Raw genomic sequence first — 16,929 nt, 5'->3', positions numbered from 1 at the left:
GCTTAACATTTTCACCACATAATGAATGAATCCAAATGAAACCACATGGAATAGGCTAGCTAAAGTATAGTTAAGATTTCACATTGGTTCCACGAGAACTTGTGTAGATAGCATTTCCTTTAGAGAACAACTCCATTTCATCTTTCAACTGCAAACCTAAGTTATCCAATGCTTCAAATATTTGATACCTTTTAGATGGTACCTATCTTCCACTGTAAATGAGTAGCGCTTTCCATAAGTATCACACTTTGACCTGGAGATTTTATCACTTGCTTGCTCTTCATTTCTCTACGCATAGCTGCAAACCCCTCCCACTCTTTTGTGATGCGTAAATATTAGTCATTTCAACATATGGAGTCGCAGCCTGTGGTTCATGTTAAAAAAGGTGACGTGCCGCATATTCAGCAATCCCCAAATTTCGATGAAGCTTGCAGTCACAAAGCAAAGCTCCCCACACCCCTGCATCTGGTTTAATGGGTATGCGTTTAATAAACTCCAATGCTACTTCAGCTTTCCTTGACGTCCAATGAGTTCAGCCATACACGCATAGTAATCTAAACCAGGAATCAATACATAAACTTTAGCCATCTTCTCAATGAATCCCCACCCTTCAAGAAACCAGCATGAGTACAAGCCTGAAGAACAGTAAGAAATGTCGCGTCATTCGGCTCTAAACCAACTTCAACATCTGATCCACAAGATACGACGACTCTTGAAACTTTCCATGTTGTCCGTATCCTGCAATCATAGTTGTTCAAGAAACAACTCTTCCCATCAATTGCATGAAAAATTTCCCCCAGCATCTTGTATGCTACCACATTTCGCATACATATAACAATGCATTGCACACCATTACATTTCCTTTTAACCCCTTAGAAACCATGAAATCATCGATCCATTTTCCCACCTCCAGGGCTCCAACTTTGGCACACGCCGATATCAAACGAAGAAAGCACATCTTCATAACAACCTATATTGACTCCATGACCATGAATCAGCATGCCGTTACACACAGATTCTGGCTGAGAAAACGAAGAAAGCAAGCCTATGTCAAATACAAAGCATCTGTTTGTAAATCCCAATTGATTTCACGGTGTCCTCAACATAAGAACAGCCTGCAATCATTGCATTCCATGAAACAGTGGTTAAAGAATCCAAATTGACGCCATTAAATACCATTTCAGCAGAGCACAAATCCCCACATTGGCATGTCCAGATACCCAAGTGTTGGCAACCGACACATCATCTTCAAAACCAGATTTAATCCCAAAACAATGAACAGCACTCAGCAGATTCCAGTCCTTATTTCCAGATATCCATTTGTGTCAACCTCATGATTGTGACCCCATCGGGAATTAAATATTGATTCCTCATCGATTAAACAAAGACAAAACGCTATCGACGAAACCCACTCTTCCTCGTCAAACATCTCATAAGCGCATTCCAAAGAATTGCATTTCACATACATATCGGTCTGTACATATATATCTATACTGTACGGCGTTTTCGCAACATGGGCATTGTTAAGAATGGAACTTGGACCTAACTCAACCCCAAAAGCTAGCTCAAGAGGGGAGGATTGTCCAAGCCCATTATATACAACTCCCAAGTTATTAAGCCAGCCGATGTGGGACAATTAACACACCTCTCTCACGCCCAGGAATGAACATCTGGAGCGTGGAGTTTACAAGTGACCCAATTATGGGCAGAACGGGTGGCCTAATTATAGGCAGTCCAACACATAACGGTGGAAACCTGGGCTCTGATACCATGTTGAAAATGAAGACGGAACAAATTGACGGGAGGAAAAGCACTCCCATTTTCCTGCTTACGTTCATTTATTTGAAGAAAAATGTTCTCTTATGCATATGCTGTACAACCGCCTATTCTAGATGCTATTTAAGCTAAGAAGGGAAAAGTGCTAATCAAAGAAAACACGATTCTAATAATTTATAAAGGACAACTTTAAGAATTTTTACACTCTATTTCAAATAATATATATGTACTGAATTTTATCAACAAAATTACCTCTATCATCTTCATTGATCTACGTATATATAAATTTAAATAGAGATTACATGATCAGCCAGATTAAATTTATCTCCTTGATCAATTTCTAGTTATGAATGGGAGTTTTCTTTCGTGGAGCAGCGTAGTCGATCGTTGCTAAATCTTCACTGCCCCCCATTTCTTCTTTTGTCGCAACCATTTCCTCTGCATGTGGTTGATCATGAAGAACACTCTCTTCCATCCGTAAATTTCTCTCTAAATCGACAAAAATATATATTCAATATATAGTCTGTTTTAGAGATAACATTTAAAAGTTCTTTCCTCACCAGAATTTGCTATCTATATATTTTGGAAACAATAGTATGTAAGAATGAAACTTGAAATCGAAATCGAAATCATCTGTTTAGCTTCCATATCCTTTTTTTTTTAGGTAACAAAAGCAAGCTAGATAGGAAATTTCATACCTTGAGTGGAAGTTGATGACAAGAAGCAAATTAGCAAGATGAAAAGGGTAGCAAGAAAAAAACATTTGGAGGGCAAAACAGTCGCCATCTCAAAAATTAATCTGCTGGTATAACAAATATTAATCACGTCGTATTTATATACAAATTCCTTCGATTGATACTTAGACATAACACATGTATATCGATAATGTCACTTTTTTGCATGGAAAAAGTTTGATAATGTAATGGAGTTCTTGTATTATCTTTGTGTTCGCCCATTGAAAACATAAACAAGTGAATGAGAATATTTAAGGTTAAAGGGCAATGTACACTATCAAGACAATGCACATGCTTGGTCGTGTGTAGTGAATCCACTCGGTAATTAAGTTTTGGCATTTCATGATAGCGAAGTTTGAATGATTCTAAAACAAAATTTTATTTCTTGAATTAATTACACTATATATTGTTCATATAGAACTTCAATTGATTGCAAGATATATGCGTTTAGCTTATTTGTGAGTAGTTTAATTGATTGAACTATAATCTAGCTATAATTCGACTCAAATATGGAAAGATAAATATATTTGCGTGTGTATTTGGATTCGTGTTTACGAGAGAGCCAGGAACAAAGAGCTTTTTTGTTTTTTTGTTTTTTTGTTTTTTATGATTTCAAGATAACATATTACATAACAAATTATCATAATCTTATTGTTTAAACTTTTAATTATGTTTAGTCAAATGAGAAGAGACTTTGCAAGGTCATGAAAATAGTAAAAACTTGTGTGAGACGGTTTCACGGGTCGTATTTTGTGATACTGATATCTTATTTGGGTCATCTATGAAAAAATATTAATTTTTATGCTAAGAGTATTATTTTTTATTGTGAATATCGATAGGTTTGACCCGTCTCACAGATAAAGATTTGTGAGATCGTCTCACAAGAGATCTACTCTATGAAAATATAAGTAACTTTTGTATTTTAAAATTAGTTCTATTGGTGTGGCATTATTAATGGCTTATAAGTCAATTATTGTAGCTTGCAAGATTATGCTCATTAATCAGCCCACTAAATGAAGATCAGTCTTTTTTAAAAAAATTATTCATTGGATTTCATTATCAAAGCTCACAAATTCAACTAGTCCACTGAGATCAAAGTCCGTAAAACTCTCCGAAATCAATAATTAGATAACTCTATTACATTTACAAGGCAGACTCATTTTTTTTAAAATCAAATGCTCTGGTTCTTTTGAACTTTTATCAAGCAGGTACTGACTTGAGTGTCGAAATATTTTCGTCGGTCACCCCAACGCTACTCACCTTACTTTGTGATGCAAGTAACATCCCACGAAGTTTGTTCTATTGACTACCGAGTACTACTGGTCATCTCGATTTTTTTTTACTATTGAGATTTTCTCTATATAATTTTGTTATAAGTTATACATTTAATGATTTATTTTTATCGAATTCAGAATATATCGTTACAAATCAAGTTGAACTCAAAATATGCCTCGAGTAAACCACATGGACGGAACATTTGGGACCCGAAGAGATGACAATGGAGATGAGATATATGTCATCGTCTCAAAAGGTCAACGATTTCTCTAAATAATTTTGTTCCCATGAAATCTTGCGAGTTCTTTAGAAAAATGCAATGTAAATTTATGTGAGATGGTAATAATGGGATTGAAAATCCATTAAAAATATGAAGTGAAAAAGTAAAGGAGACCTTGCTCGGTTGCGAAAACTACTGTCATCTTCGACGAATAACATTAAATTTTATGTAACAAAAATTTGTGTTTGAGTCGATGAAATATGTGAATTATTATGGTGTGTGGTGATATCGAACACCTTGTCTATTTATTTCCACTGGCAGCGAGGGCCGTGACCTAATCAAGATAAGGTGCTGTTTGGGAAAAGGAAAGGGAAAAAGGAAATAACGTGGCTTAATCTCTTGGGTGGGGGCTGGCCTGTCTCACACCACCAAACATCTTGTTCCGCCTAACTTCATCGCACAAGCTAGATCATGTGATTTCAATTCGAGGGATTTTTTTTTCTCTCTTTTTATTTATTTTTTTTGTTGAGTTTTGACCGACCATTTTTAATTCAAGAATTCATAAAAATTCATTTCATATAATAAAATGATGTCATGATAAGTTTTCGGTGAAGAATTAATAAATATAAAGAAAAAAAATTAAGTGAGATTGAGAATCAATTCATTACTTTTTTGTAAAATATTTATTTTTGTTAAGATTGTGTACTTGAACTTGACTTTAGTCTATTAGCATTTAGCAGTTACGATTAACGTTGAGTTTGGATTCTAATATTTAGTAAGTTGAGATTATAAATTTGAGTAACTTCACCCCAAATAGTAGTTTTCTTGTGAGACGGTCTCACAAATTTTTATGGGTCAATTCTACCGATATTCACGATAAAAAGTAATATTTTGTCATGGATGACCGAAATAAGATATTTGTCTCACAAAATACGACCCGTGAGACCATCTCACACAAGTTTTTACCTTTAAATATTTTCAAACGTAATTAGAGTAAGGGGAACTTGGCATTCAGCCACTGATATAACTTATGATTCAGTCTCTATATCGAAACTTGAGAATCAATTAGAATCTCCGGTTTGCCCACTCCACAAATAAATAGAAATTTCAAACCACATAAAATGATTAATTTTTATTCGAACTCGTCCACTTCAACTACGTGCAATGGAAAAGGGTATTTTATACATATATTTTTATTGTTGAGTATTTGATGGAATATAATTATTTATTTATTTTTTGGTGTAAAAAAAAGAAAGGTACACACAGAATTGGTTGCTGTCAAAATTCAAGGACCCCAAAATTAATGGAGAAAATAACCCTATTTAAAACCGGTGCATTGTAGTCCACTATAATTGTGTGTGTTGAAAGCCCACAGGATCCTCGTAGGCCCATAAAAATTCGTGACCTAATCTTCATTGGACCCGCATCATATATTTATATATGTTGGCAATTTCTTGGGTTCGTCATATTTTGACCAAAAAAAAAATAGAAGTGAGCATAATTTCGAGCACGACCCTGGATCGATGGTGCCTCAGGAGCTCAAAATGTGTATTTATAACCATTTTGAAGATTTACATACCAATATTACACTCAAGAACTTTAATTCAAATTTGAACATCACATTAATTAAAGTAAATATAAATCTTGACCGGTGGCATATCCACCACATAATATTACCAAATTGTCTTTTGCAATTGATACCTCAAAGACCACCCGTCCTATGGAACTTGTGAAATGGATGCTGCAGCTTAGTCACATGTTCATGCGTGCACCGGTATAACTGAAGAGGGTAAAAAATTACCATAAATAAACACCAAGAATAACTAATCAATCAAGCGACATACAGAGTGAAGTTTCTTACATGGACAACAATACTGACTAATGAGAAATTATAAACTTATAAAATGACAGACGATTAATATCGGATATTGAAAAGAAAAAAGAACACCAATACCAAGTATATTAATTCATTTGGCAAAACCTGCAAGGGCAAGGCAATCTTCACTTTTTTAAAGATTTGCACTAGTGGTTCTCTCACCCAATAATGGAGTTGGGATTTCAGCATTTCAGTAAGTAGAATCATGGCCAGGGCTATCAGCATGCATGTCCATCGAAGACTCGTTGGAACTCTGGGGATGGGGATTCGGATCTCTGGATTGGTTGCAGCCAATCTCATTGTTCTGTATGGCAGCATTATTCACATTGTGAGCACCATCATATTGCTGGAGATTCCTGTGAGCAGGACTAGATAGTGCATTGGAGAAGATGGCGTTCTTGCTTTGGTCGGAGTTCCCTAAACGCATGCCTTGCCCAGCTGTTGCAGTCGCAAGTGCATTAGAAGATACAGGGAACCCGTGGTGAGCTGAGTGAATTGCAGCAGTTTGGGATGGTTGTTGGTGCTGCAACGTCGGCCTTGGGGATGGTGGAGGTTCCTCTGTCCCGTAATCCAACTCGTTCTGCAAATTTATGAAATTCATATAGAAAAAAGAAGCGGGGGTTTGAAAATGCCAGGACATGATATGAATAAAATGTTACTACGAATACACTTTAAAATCAGTCAACTGTATCCAATATTTCCTTTCCCGAAGGGTGGTTTTACTACATAAAATAAGTAAAATTCTATAACATGAAGTAGATAAAAAAGAAAAGAGAACGCTTTGCGATTGGATTTACTAAATATCAAATAGCACAAGGGTTTCATCCTTTCATGAGTTTCAACCAAAAATATTTGAGTCGGTGAGATTATGAATAGAAAAGTTAGCTTTACAGCAATAAAAAATACAACAGAACAAGATGTAGATAAAACTTGCAACACAAAAAGACGTATCCGAAACTCCTCATGTACAAACCCTCATCCTCTACCCTTTAAACTGGTACCGCTGGTATTGGAACAAACAACATAAGGAGTACAAGAAATGAGAGAGGATAACTAGAAAATAAAGTCACTACACTCGAAGATAATAAAGTGAAGTAGTGTGATACTGCCTCAAATGAACTGGGTTCCTCAAATAATAAAGTCAAAAGTAATCATATGAACTGGGTTCCTCAAATGGCTTTACTCGTGTTAGACACAAAGTTCATCACCGTATCAAGGACGAAACAAACAAGCATACATAAATTGTCAAAAGAGCGAGACACAAAAAAACCCTCCAAGTGTCTGGGGCTTAAAGCTTCACACTTGACGGAAAAAGGCGCAATATACAGATGTCATAGATGAAAATCTACTATAAAGAAATTTAATATTAATTTCATTTATACCATATAATCTAATGCCAGTAAACTAACGAGGTGAATTTTCATAAAAAATGTAGCATAATGTTGGCATAAACGCTTAAAGAAATCTAGCCAGTTAATTGGGCCCAAAGGAGTTAGACATCTGATTATGGGCCTAGGTCAAGTATCAAAAACCATCAACGGTTCCAAAACAAATGTAAAACAAACCCTACAATTAATATTTTGGAATACTAAAGTAAGGCTCTCAGTCGAAAAGATGTTGCATGGCGATGCGGCAGAGGAGAGCCGGAGACGGGAGGCGATGAGGCAGAGGCGGTGCAAGGAGACAAGGAGTACAGGCGAGCCGCGAGAGAGTAACGTTTAGGGCTTTAGCTTTTCTTTTTTTTTTTTTGGTTAATAGAATTGCAATTTTCACTCTGCTGAATTAAAAAAATAGGTTTCTCTACAACATCTACGCTTAATCGTAGGAAGTTTCAAACAGTTGGCAAAAACTTAGAACAATAACGGCTAGTCATTCTAGGTTTCAGAAATCAAATACGAAAAGTTGAAATTACAGACATTAACGTGATAACGTCCACATCCACCAAAGTGAAATCGGACTTCAAACTTTCCTTTAGGATGTGCTCCCAAATCCCAATGAACAGCAAAGTTTCCTCAAACAAACTACTCCTATTGCTTATATATAATAAACGGTAATCACATAACATGGTCAAGTTGGTGCAAAGATCAATGGTCACTGTTAAAAATGATTTCACGAGGATGAAGCAACAATGTAAAACTTCACAAATTGATAAACTATATTTATCTGTGGACAGAACAAAGTCATCTGATGTGAATCGTTGGAGCAGAAATAAATACGCTTAAAACTGCAGGCAATCTATGAAAAATTTTCCTGATCACATTATGTATCATATCAAAGAACCAAAAAGTGGACAAATAGAGAAGTTGATGTCTCCTACAGTGTTGATACACTCAGACAGAAACACACGATGACTTTTTAAAAACGCCACAAAAAACCAATATTAATGATGCAAAGTATTAAAAAACTGCAAACGCATTAAATTAACAGTGTAAAGTGATAACTAATCAAGACAAGAGAAATACCTGCATATATGCAAGTATGTCACCAGTCATCACCCTCACCCCATCTTGTTGCTGTCTCAAAATCCAATCATAAAGCTTTCCCTAAAACCAAAAGAATACAATGCGTGGAAACAAGTCAATAATCATTTATTTGCTTGAAAATCCCTAAATCTTTAAACCACCAGATTCATCAGCCTCGAGGCATTCTTCCCATGTTATGCAACAACATACACAGAATACTTCAAATTTTCATCGAAGGACTGCATTTAAATAGTCGTCTGGAGTTTAATGTGTTGAACATCGGGTGTATTAAAGTACTACACAAATTAACCCTATCATGTGATCATTATAAATTAAAAATCTTTACAACCACAAGCGTTCATCATAATCATGAGCAAACGAGCAAACGAAGACAAATTTAGAAAAATCAAAACATCAATTATCCGTACCCAATCACGAAAGACAAAGATAATAAGCAATTTACCAGCCAATTATCAAAACAAAACTCAATTAACTAAAATCCCCTCCAGATAAACGGAAACCCATCAACAATCGATAGCTATCAAACTTAAAAAACTGAAAAGAAGGGGCAAGCAGCATCATACCAGCGCGTGACGTTCACCTGCCTGGAACGACAGTCGCTGTTGGTGCATAGTCTGGGTATACAGCTGCGAAAGACAGCTAGCAGCACTACAAAAGGTGGAGTACATGCTCCGATCCACTTCATCTAGCCTCGTCGCGTCGGATTTCCTCTTCTTTCCCATTTGACAATCGGTAACGATAAGAACTATGGCACCCTTGATTTTTCACAAGAACCTCGATTGTCCCGTCCCGCCTTCTATAATCTCTGTTTTATGTGTGTTGTATATATACATACATGTATCTATTGCCTACGGAAACTACGTGAAGAATTACTCTTCTTCGGTGCTGGGAAAAAGCAAACGAGGATTTATCCAATGGGAGAGAAGAAAACTGAAATGGAGGATTGTTAGGGTTGTGCTTTTAACTACCACGTGGCATTTCCAGAGGTAACATGTTCTACTCGCCTTGGAGAAAAGCCACGGGCAACGGCTCATGGTCGGTACTTTGTAAAGTCCTATGAGCTCAAGCTCGACTGAGTTTTTGCAAACTAAAGATTGATATGTTACGATGAAACTAATAAAAAATAGAGAAAATTGTTTTTGATATTACATGTTTGTTCATTCGTAATTTTGGTTATCTGTTTTGTAAAATTACATTAGTAGTTATGTATCATCCGATTTTTTTGAAATTTTGGTCGTATTTAATCGAGAATGTTGACGTAACATTATATATGTTCTTAAAATTGGTTCTAAGCCAGCTGTATATCGAAAAAGAACTAAAAATATTTTTAAAAAAAACAAAGAAAAAACATTTGCAGATCAAATTGACATTTGACAATATATTGAATCATAATCATAAAAAGCAACATACTTGAAAAAAAAATGAGTTTTTCTTTAAAATATAGCATATTTGTAGAGTATGTATGGCTATTCATGTGTATTTTTCATTATCAAACCTATATATATATTGAAAAAAAAATTCGGGATAACCGAATGGGGTCTAGTTGAAAATTAATTATATTATACTTAATGAGTTAATGGTATGTTTATATATTAGTTAGTGATCCTTTTAACCGATTAAAATCTGTCAACTTTCGGGTAGCTTTTTATTAGCTAATGAATTACAATATTTGTGAAATCATGAACTTTCGGTTCTTGTTTTTTTTTTTTTAAATCAAAATTATGTTCATTTGGTGGTTAGCAGTTTCAAATAAATCAAATTGTCGGATTCAATTTATATATTTGTACGTTTTCATTGAAATTTGACTAATTAAATTACCAAAATGATAATTAGGCGGTCTCACGACGATGTCAATTTTATAATTTTTCATTTTCTTTAATATAGTAAATATGCAGCCAATATATTATTCATATATTAAGTTCAAAAGTATCAATAATTTGTTCACAATAACATGTATTTTGTTCTTTAACAAAATAAAAGGTCAAATTAAATATGATATATCTACATATAAATAGTATACACTCACACACACACACACACACACACATATATATGTATATATATATGTATATAACATAAATTCAACATTTTACATATTAGAAGCTTCAAATCGTATTTCTCTTAGAAACTAAATCAAAATATGTTTTTATTAATAAGTGATATCAAAATATAATAATATCACCCTTTAATTTATGGCTAGCTAGTTATGAATTGGAGGTTTGTTCCGGGGAGGAATGTAATCTATCGTGGACAAATCTTCATTGTCCCCGATTTCTTCTTTTGTTGCGACCATTTCCTTTGCAAGTTTCATGGGACTTTGACGAAGAATATTCTCTTCCACGCGTAAATTTCGTGCTACAATATCAAGAAAAAATATGTTTATACAAGGGATATCATTATCAAAGAATAAACATCATATATATTTTCAAGCCTCAACAACGAAATCAAGGATAAATAGGTTCGAAATTTTCATTTTAATATATTTTAAAAACGTGAATTTTGCCCATCTCTCGAAATATATACCACGTCGTCCTCGACTAAATGATAAAGAAATTGAATTGAAAATTTAAAATTTAAAAATAGAAGGCAATGCCAATATACCTTGAGTAGTTGTTAAGAAGAAGCATATTAGCAAGATCGAAAGTGTTGCAAGAAACAGCCGTTTGGTTGTGAAACCAGCCATCTCAAGAATATGTGGCGCTCAAGTTGCGCAAACAAATCTAAGTTTATACATTACGTCTTATTTATAGGCAGACAGATACAACTTCAATCTATATATATATATATATATATATATATATTTGAAGATCTTACGTAAGTCAAATAGTCATAATTTTTTTAAGAGAATTGGAGTCTCCATCAGTGGCCGAGCCATATGTATAAGCCCGGATAGCCCAATTTTTTTAAAAAAATTATATGAAAATTTTGTATAATTTTGGATTAACACGATATTAGCTCGGGTAGATCAACTTAAAATATTAAAAGATTTTAGAGTTTAAAATTCTAGTTCGGACATAACCATATTCCTGGCTACGGCATTTGGTCTCCATGGACATGGTTCAAAGTTGAATGTGTGTTGATTTGGTTGGTGCATGTACTGTATAGTGGAATTATTGTATTATCTTTGCGTCTGCCCATTATGCATATTCAAAAAGTACATGGAATTGAAGGTTAAGGACAGTGCATATGCCACATGATAAAGGCCAACCACATGTTTGGTTTTGTCATTTGTGTTTACTGAATCTATTCACTAAGTTTTGGCATCGTGAAAGCCTAGGTTAAATGTTTTTAATTATTATTTCTTGAAATATATACATACAATTTGATGGTATATATATCCCTTGTTGAGCAGATTGAATACTTTTTTATTTTTTCGAAATGATAAATATAACAAAGGGATTACTGATGCATATGAGCGGTTGAGACATACGTGTTGCTTGTACAAAAATTAAAGATAAAAATGGGAGATAGAGATTTGCGGCGGTAGTTCAATTTGGAGAGAAATTGAAAAGGAGGTGATTTCGTTTAATTTGGATAAAAGTTAAATAAGATGGGACGATGATTTAATTGCATTGAGAAATATATTTTGTCTTTAAACACAAAAAGGATATCAGTGTATATTTGTTATTTTCATATTTTTCACTGGACATTTTCTTTGTTGTTGCATTCATGTTTTGTTAATCATGTTATTGTAACTCAAACTCTACAAGAGTTGTTTATTTCGATTGATGTGGCAGTTCAGGTCAGTGTTTTGAAAAGTGGAAGGCGATAGATATACGGTCACCCAATGCTTAGCGTTTAGACAAATCGTTTATGTGGATTTTTTTTCCTGAATATCTAATTTTTCTTGTTCTTCTTCGTATTTTTCCAATAATTTTTTGTATATCGAATTCAAAGTCAAAATCAACTTCATATTCCTCATCTTTATCCGATACAAATTGATTGAAACGACGTCTTTGAGAAAACTGATTCTAGTTGTATGTTGACTCTAGGGGTGTGAACAAATCGAATCAATTCAATTTGACGAAAATTTGAAGGCTCGAATTCGACTCGAAATAGTTCTATTCGAGTTTGAGCTCAATTTGAAAATTTTAAAATGTTTGGCTTGAATTCGGTCCAAATTAAAGCTCGAGTTCGAGTTCGGCTCAAAACATTCGAACATGTTCGCGAACTATTGCTCGAAAATAAGTACTCGAAATGTTTGAAATTTATTTATTTAATATAAAATTATATTATACCAATAAAATACTAAAGTTTGATTTGCCACTCGAAGTGGTGGAAGGGCCTTCAGACTTATTTTACACTACAACAATAAATGGCTATTGTGACACTTTTTTGTAGACACTTTTAATTAAATGTTGTTACAAATACTTAATAATGACACTTGTAAAAAATTAATAATATGTAAAATAAAAAAACATATTAGATTAGTTATCATGACATTTTTAATTGATGTCATCTTTTATATGGAGGGAAACAATTAGTTTTCCCACATCGTAAAAAATCGTTAAAAAACTAAAAAATTTCACTATAAATAAGTGTGAGAATATTTGGGTTAGATAAATATTGGAGGAGGAAAAATAATTGTCTCTCTCCATATAAAAAATGACATCAATTAAAAATGTCAGAATAACTAATCTAATATGTTTTTTATTCTCACATTTGTTTTATCTAATTTTCCCTCCTCCTATATTTATCCAACCCAAATATTCTCATATTTGTTATTATCACTATAAATAACATACACGACACTTTTAGTTGTCATTATAAATGATTTTAACTGACATATAAATTTGTCATTATTACTATAATAACAAGGCATCTATAAATGTATTTAAACATGAGTTTTCATGACATTTAAAATTGTCATTATATGAATAATTAGTAATACGTATGAAGTTGTCATTAACATCTTATAATGACATTAAAAAATGTCAGTAAGTTTAAGACGACATTGGAATAGATGACATTTGTTGGAGGTGTCACTAAAACTTAAATGTCACTAAATATTGAATATGATGACAGTTATGAATGTCACCATAAGCATTTATTCTCGTAGTGTTAGTAAAAATGGAACGAAATGATCTTGTTTTGGTCTTCAGTTGAAAAGAGATGCCTTGAGCAATCGGAGAAGCACTTTGATAAACAGAAATAATTTGAGCTCGAGCTCGACTCGAAAAAATTCGAACATGTTCGAGCTCGACTCGAATTCGATAAACTCAAATACTAATAAAATATTTGTCGAACCGACTCGAAAAACTCGCGAACCAAATTGGTTCATTTACACCATAATTACCTCCACCGTCAATTTGCCAACCTGAAGAATTATTCTCCTCGTTTTATTTATTTTTCATTTAATACAAGTGATGGTATATTTCATTTAAACAAAGCCCATACAGGGTCTAAGACCCTAAGCTAATAAAAAGGTCAATTTGCTTCAAATTCGTCAAGATATCTATAAATAGATCATTAATATTTTATTAATTTTTTTTTACAATATTATGATATTTCCTAATATTATGATATTAACATGTGAAATTTTGTCTTTCTAGATTAATAAAAATTTCTATAATATTGATATTTTTCTTTTTCGATAATATTGTGATATTTACGATAAGATCTATAGCTGATGCAACTAAAATTAATGAGTCGCGTAGACTGAGTCGCGTAGACTGCGGACGTGAGATCTGACTGGTTAGTAAATTGGTTATCTTGGTCGGTAAATGAGCTCACCTGGCTAGTAAACGGATACACGTAGGCAATATACAGTTAATTTGTGGGGCGTCACCTGCGTCACGAACACTCGTTAAGTGGGCGCCGAGAGGATTCCCGGCGTATACAATCCGACACTCAAGTCAGTAAGCAGTTCAAAAAAAACTCATAGAACTAAAGAACCTTTGTAAAAATGATAGCATCCCTTGAATTGTCAGGAAATTCCTCTATTTATAGATTTTTAATAGCGTCTAATGGACTTAAGCTTCTGCAAGCATAATCAATATTTTGGACCTCAATAGTGTTAAACCCAATTGATTTTATTAACACAACAAATAATTGATCTTATACCCATCAGATAATATATTATTGTTCAAAAGAGTTTATTTCCTAATGAAATTATTGTTTAACTATTAGTGTTGGACTCTATATAAGAAATAAACTCTAGGACATTGTAAGTCTATAAATAAAAATATTTGTTGCTGCTCTCGTGTGGTTTTTTGAGTTGAATGAGAGCAATGAACGTCGCAGGAATAGCAAGAAATTACATCAGAGAATTGATAAAGAGCTCAAGTCAAAGCGTAATGAAATGTTGTCGTGCAGTGCTGAGAACATTCAAATCACAATACTTAGTCACTATTTCGAGTCGTTTATTCGAAAACTTCGGCTTCACGTTTGTTGCATCCGTAGTTTTTGATTATACGGTTCGATATATAAATTTGGATGTACTTTGTTCCCTCATTAGTCAAGGGAGTTAGTTTTAATTTATTAACTAGTATTGATTTTTGTAAACTGATAAGTTTTATAGTGAAGCGTTTTGTCATGAGGCACCGTACAAATTTTTATAATTGTACATGATTTATTTGTCTTATTTTATTCATTAAATTTTATTTGTGTGTTTAATTAATATATATCTCTCTGCATGTTGTGAAAGTCTTACACCACCTGTACATAAAACATAAATTTTGATACACACAATATTAGTATTTTTGTATTTTTATATTAAACAAATCACTTTCACACATTTAGAAGAAAGTTTTCATTTTAACTATCAAAATTTTTCTTATTTTTATGGCGTTGGATATACCTAATTTGAACGTTAGACGGTTTATTCGATGCCTCTAATGTCATGTTCGTGACGCATGTGACGATATATCATATCGTCCTTAGGGTTTGCAGGAGCAATGTTTGCACTCTCGGATCCAGCTAACGTTCCCGTGTTCTCCATAATTTTCTTAATTCAGGTAACGATTTTATCTAGCTACATTAAAAACATTTTAATTTTTCAACTAATGTTTGAATTATTGTAATATTGGTAAATTGATTCTAAAAATTATTATTGGTATATATCACTTTGACATTAGAATTTTTAGTTTCTATTGATGTAATTTTGTAAATCAATACCAAACCAAATATTACGTGAATCAAACTGAACCAAAACTCGTGGTTTTGTTTCTATTTAGAATTTAAACCACTAATTTTATTTTGATAATTAACCCAACAGTTAGTTTTTTATGCCACAACTAGTTAAATCTAAAATATTTTACTCTTTTAAAAAGTATTTTAGTGATACTACCATTTGTTACCATCAAAGTAAAAGCATTATCGTTAGTTTAGCACAGTTGTCAAAAAAAAAAAAAAAAAACTATCATAAATTGGATACTAGTACTAAAATTATATCAAAATAATATATATTTAATCTTAAAAAATGTTACACGATTGTATCAATTTCCTCTATTTTAATCTAATTAAATTCCTTATTTAATTTAATTATATGATTTTTTTTTGTAACGGTTTAACTTTTATAATTAATTTAAAATGTACTTTATTTATTCAAACCCATTTTTTTTACCAAAAGTTAATTAAGTTTCTTTAAAAAAAGTTTTCAATTTTTCAACCCAAAAAAATACAAATTTTTAAGCTTGTTCTGGGGTAAAATTGTGGTATACTTTAGCAAACTAATTTTGGTATGAAAAATATTAAAATGGGCTTTGGGATTAAAATAATAATTGCGAAACTTCTTAAAATATGATAATATTGATGATGGGGTTTTTTCCTGTAATTTTCCCTTTTCTGTTTTTTTTTTAAATACCTTTTCTAATATAAAAGTCTCTACACGTGCAAAAAACATGCACGTGATCCAACTTGCTAGCACATAAATAGACAAGAAACTAACTGTAATTCGTTCTCCAGTCTACGTCTCCGCAACCTGTCACACCTGATTTTTCTCTCTTCTTTTTTTCTAATTTATTATTTAGTAAAAAAAATAAATAAATTAGCTCTTTTGGTTAGAACAAGTCATACACACGTAGATATTACTGATTCATGTGCTCTGATATATAAGATAAAATGTTTAATTTTCTGGGAACCTAATTAGTTACTATAAAACTAGCAAACGAAGTAGGCATAACGCTTAGTTCTAAATTACACCCTCCATGAAAAAATTTAAAAACAAATATCGGAGTCATTCATAATTCTACCTTTATTTATATATAAATAGAAATTATTTGAGTATGTCTCTTGTAAGACGGTCACACGAATCTTTATCTGTGAGACTGGTCAACTCAACCGATATTCACAATAAAAAGTAACACTCTTAGCAGAAAAAATAATATTTTTTCGTGGATGACTCAAATAAGAGATTCATATCATAAAATACAATCAATGAGACCGACTCACATAAGTTTTTGCCAAATTTATTTTTGATGTAGTCAACTTTCGAAATTAAACCTCGTAACAAAAAATTAGGTAAATGGCTAACTCGTAGTTTCATTTTTCTTCCTAGTTGCTTTGTATAACTTCCACATTATAGTTGACATTCTATGAAATTTTCATATATATTTTTTAAAATAA

At 32.8% G+C, this 16,929-nt stretch overlaps 1 protein-coding gene and 2 pseudogenes across 2 annotated transcripts; all 3 read right to left on the bottom strand.

The window, feature by feature from the left end:
- Positions 1–70: 70 nt before the first annotated feature.
- Positions 71–958, bottom strand: LOC142538353 (pentatricopeptide repeat-containing protein At4g19191, mitochondrial-like; annotated as a pseudogene).
- Positions 957–1,820, bottom strand: LOC142538352 (pentatricopeptide repeat-containing protein At4g19191, mitochondrial-like; annotated as a pseudogene).
- Positions 1,821–5,532: 3,712 nt separating this feature from the next.
- LOC142539779 (uncharacterized) lies at positions 5,533–9,401 on the bottom strand. Of its 2 annotated transcripts, XM_075645478.1 has the most exons (4): positions 8,928–9,401; positions 8,344–8,424; positions 6,044–6,461; positions 5,533–5,785 (listed from the first exon to the last, which is right to left on the bottom strand). In XM_075645478.1, the coding sequence occupies exons 1-3, from the start codon at positions 9,084–9,086 to the stop codon at positions 6,072–6,074; spliced, it is 630 nt and encodes a 209-aa protein (XP_075501593.1). In that variant the 5' UTR covers positions 9,087–9,401; the 3' UTR covers positions 5,533–5,785; positions 6,044–6,071. The 2 variants fall into 2 exon arrangements, with proteins under 2 accessions (XP_075501593.1, XP_075501592.1); XM_075645477.1 differs by lacking the exon at positions 5,533–5,785 and having other exon boundaries at positions 5,813–6,461; positions 8,928–9,400.
- Positions 9,402–16,929: the final 7,528 nt, after the last annotated feature.

The sequence above is a fragment of the Primulina tabacum genome, chromosome 3 (assembly GCF_025594145.1).
Source record: "Primulina tabacum isolate GXHZ01 chromosome 3, ASM2559414v2, whole genome shotgun sequence".
NCBI classification, from domain to species: Eukaryota; Viridiplantae; Streptophyta; class Magnoliopsida; order Lamiales; family Gesneriaceae; genus Primulina; species Primulina tabacum.
The sequence above is the reverse complement of the archived record's forward strand: the minus strand, read 5'-3'. Positions and strand labels throughout refer to the sequence as shown.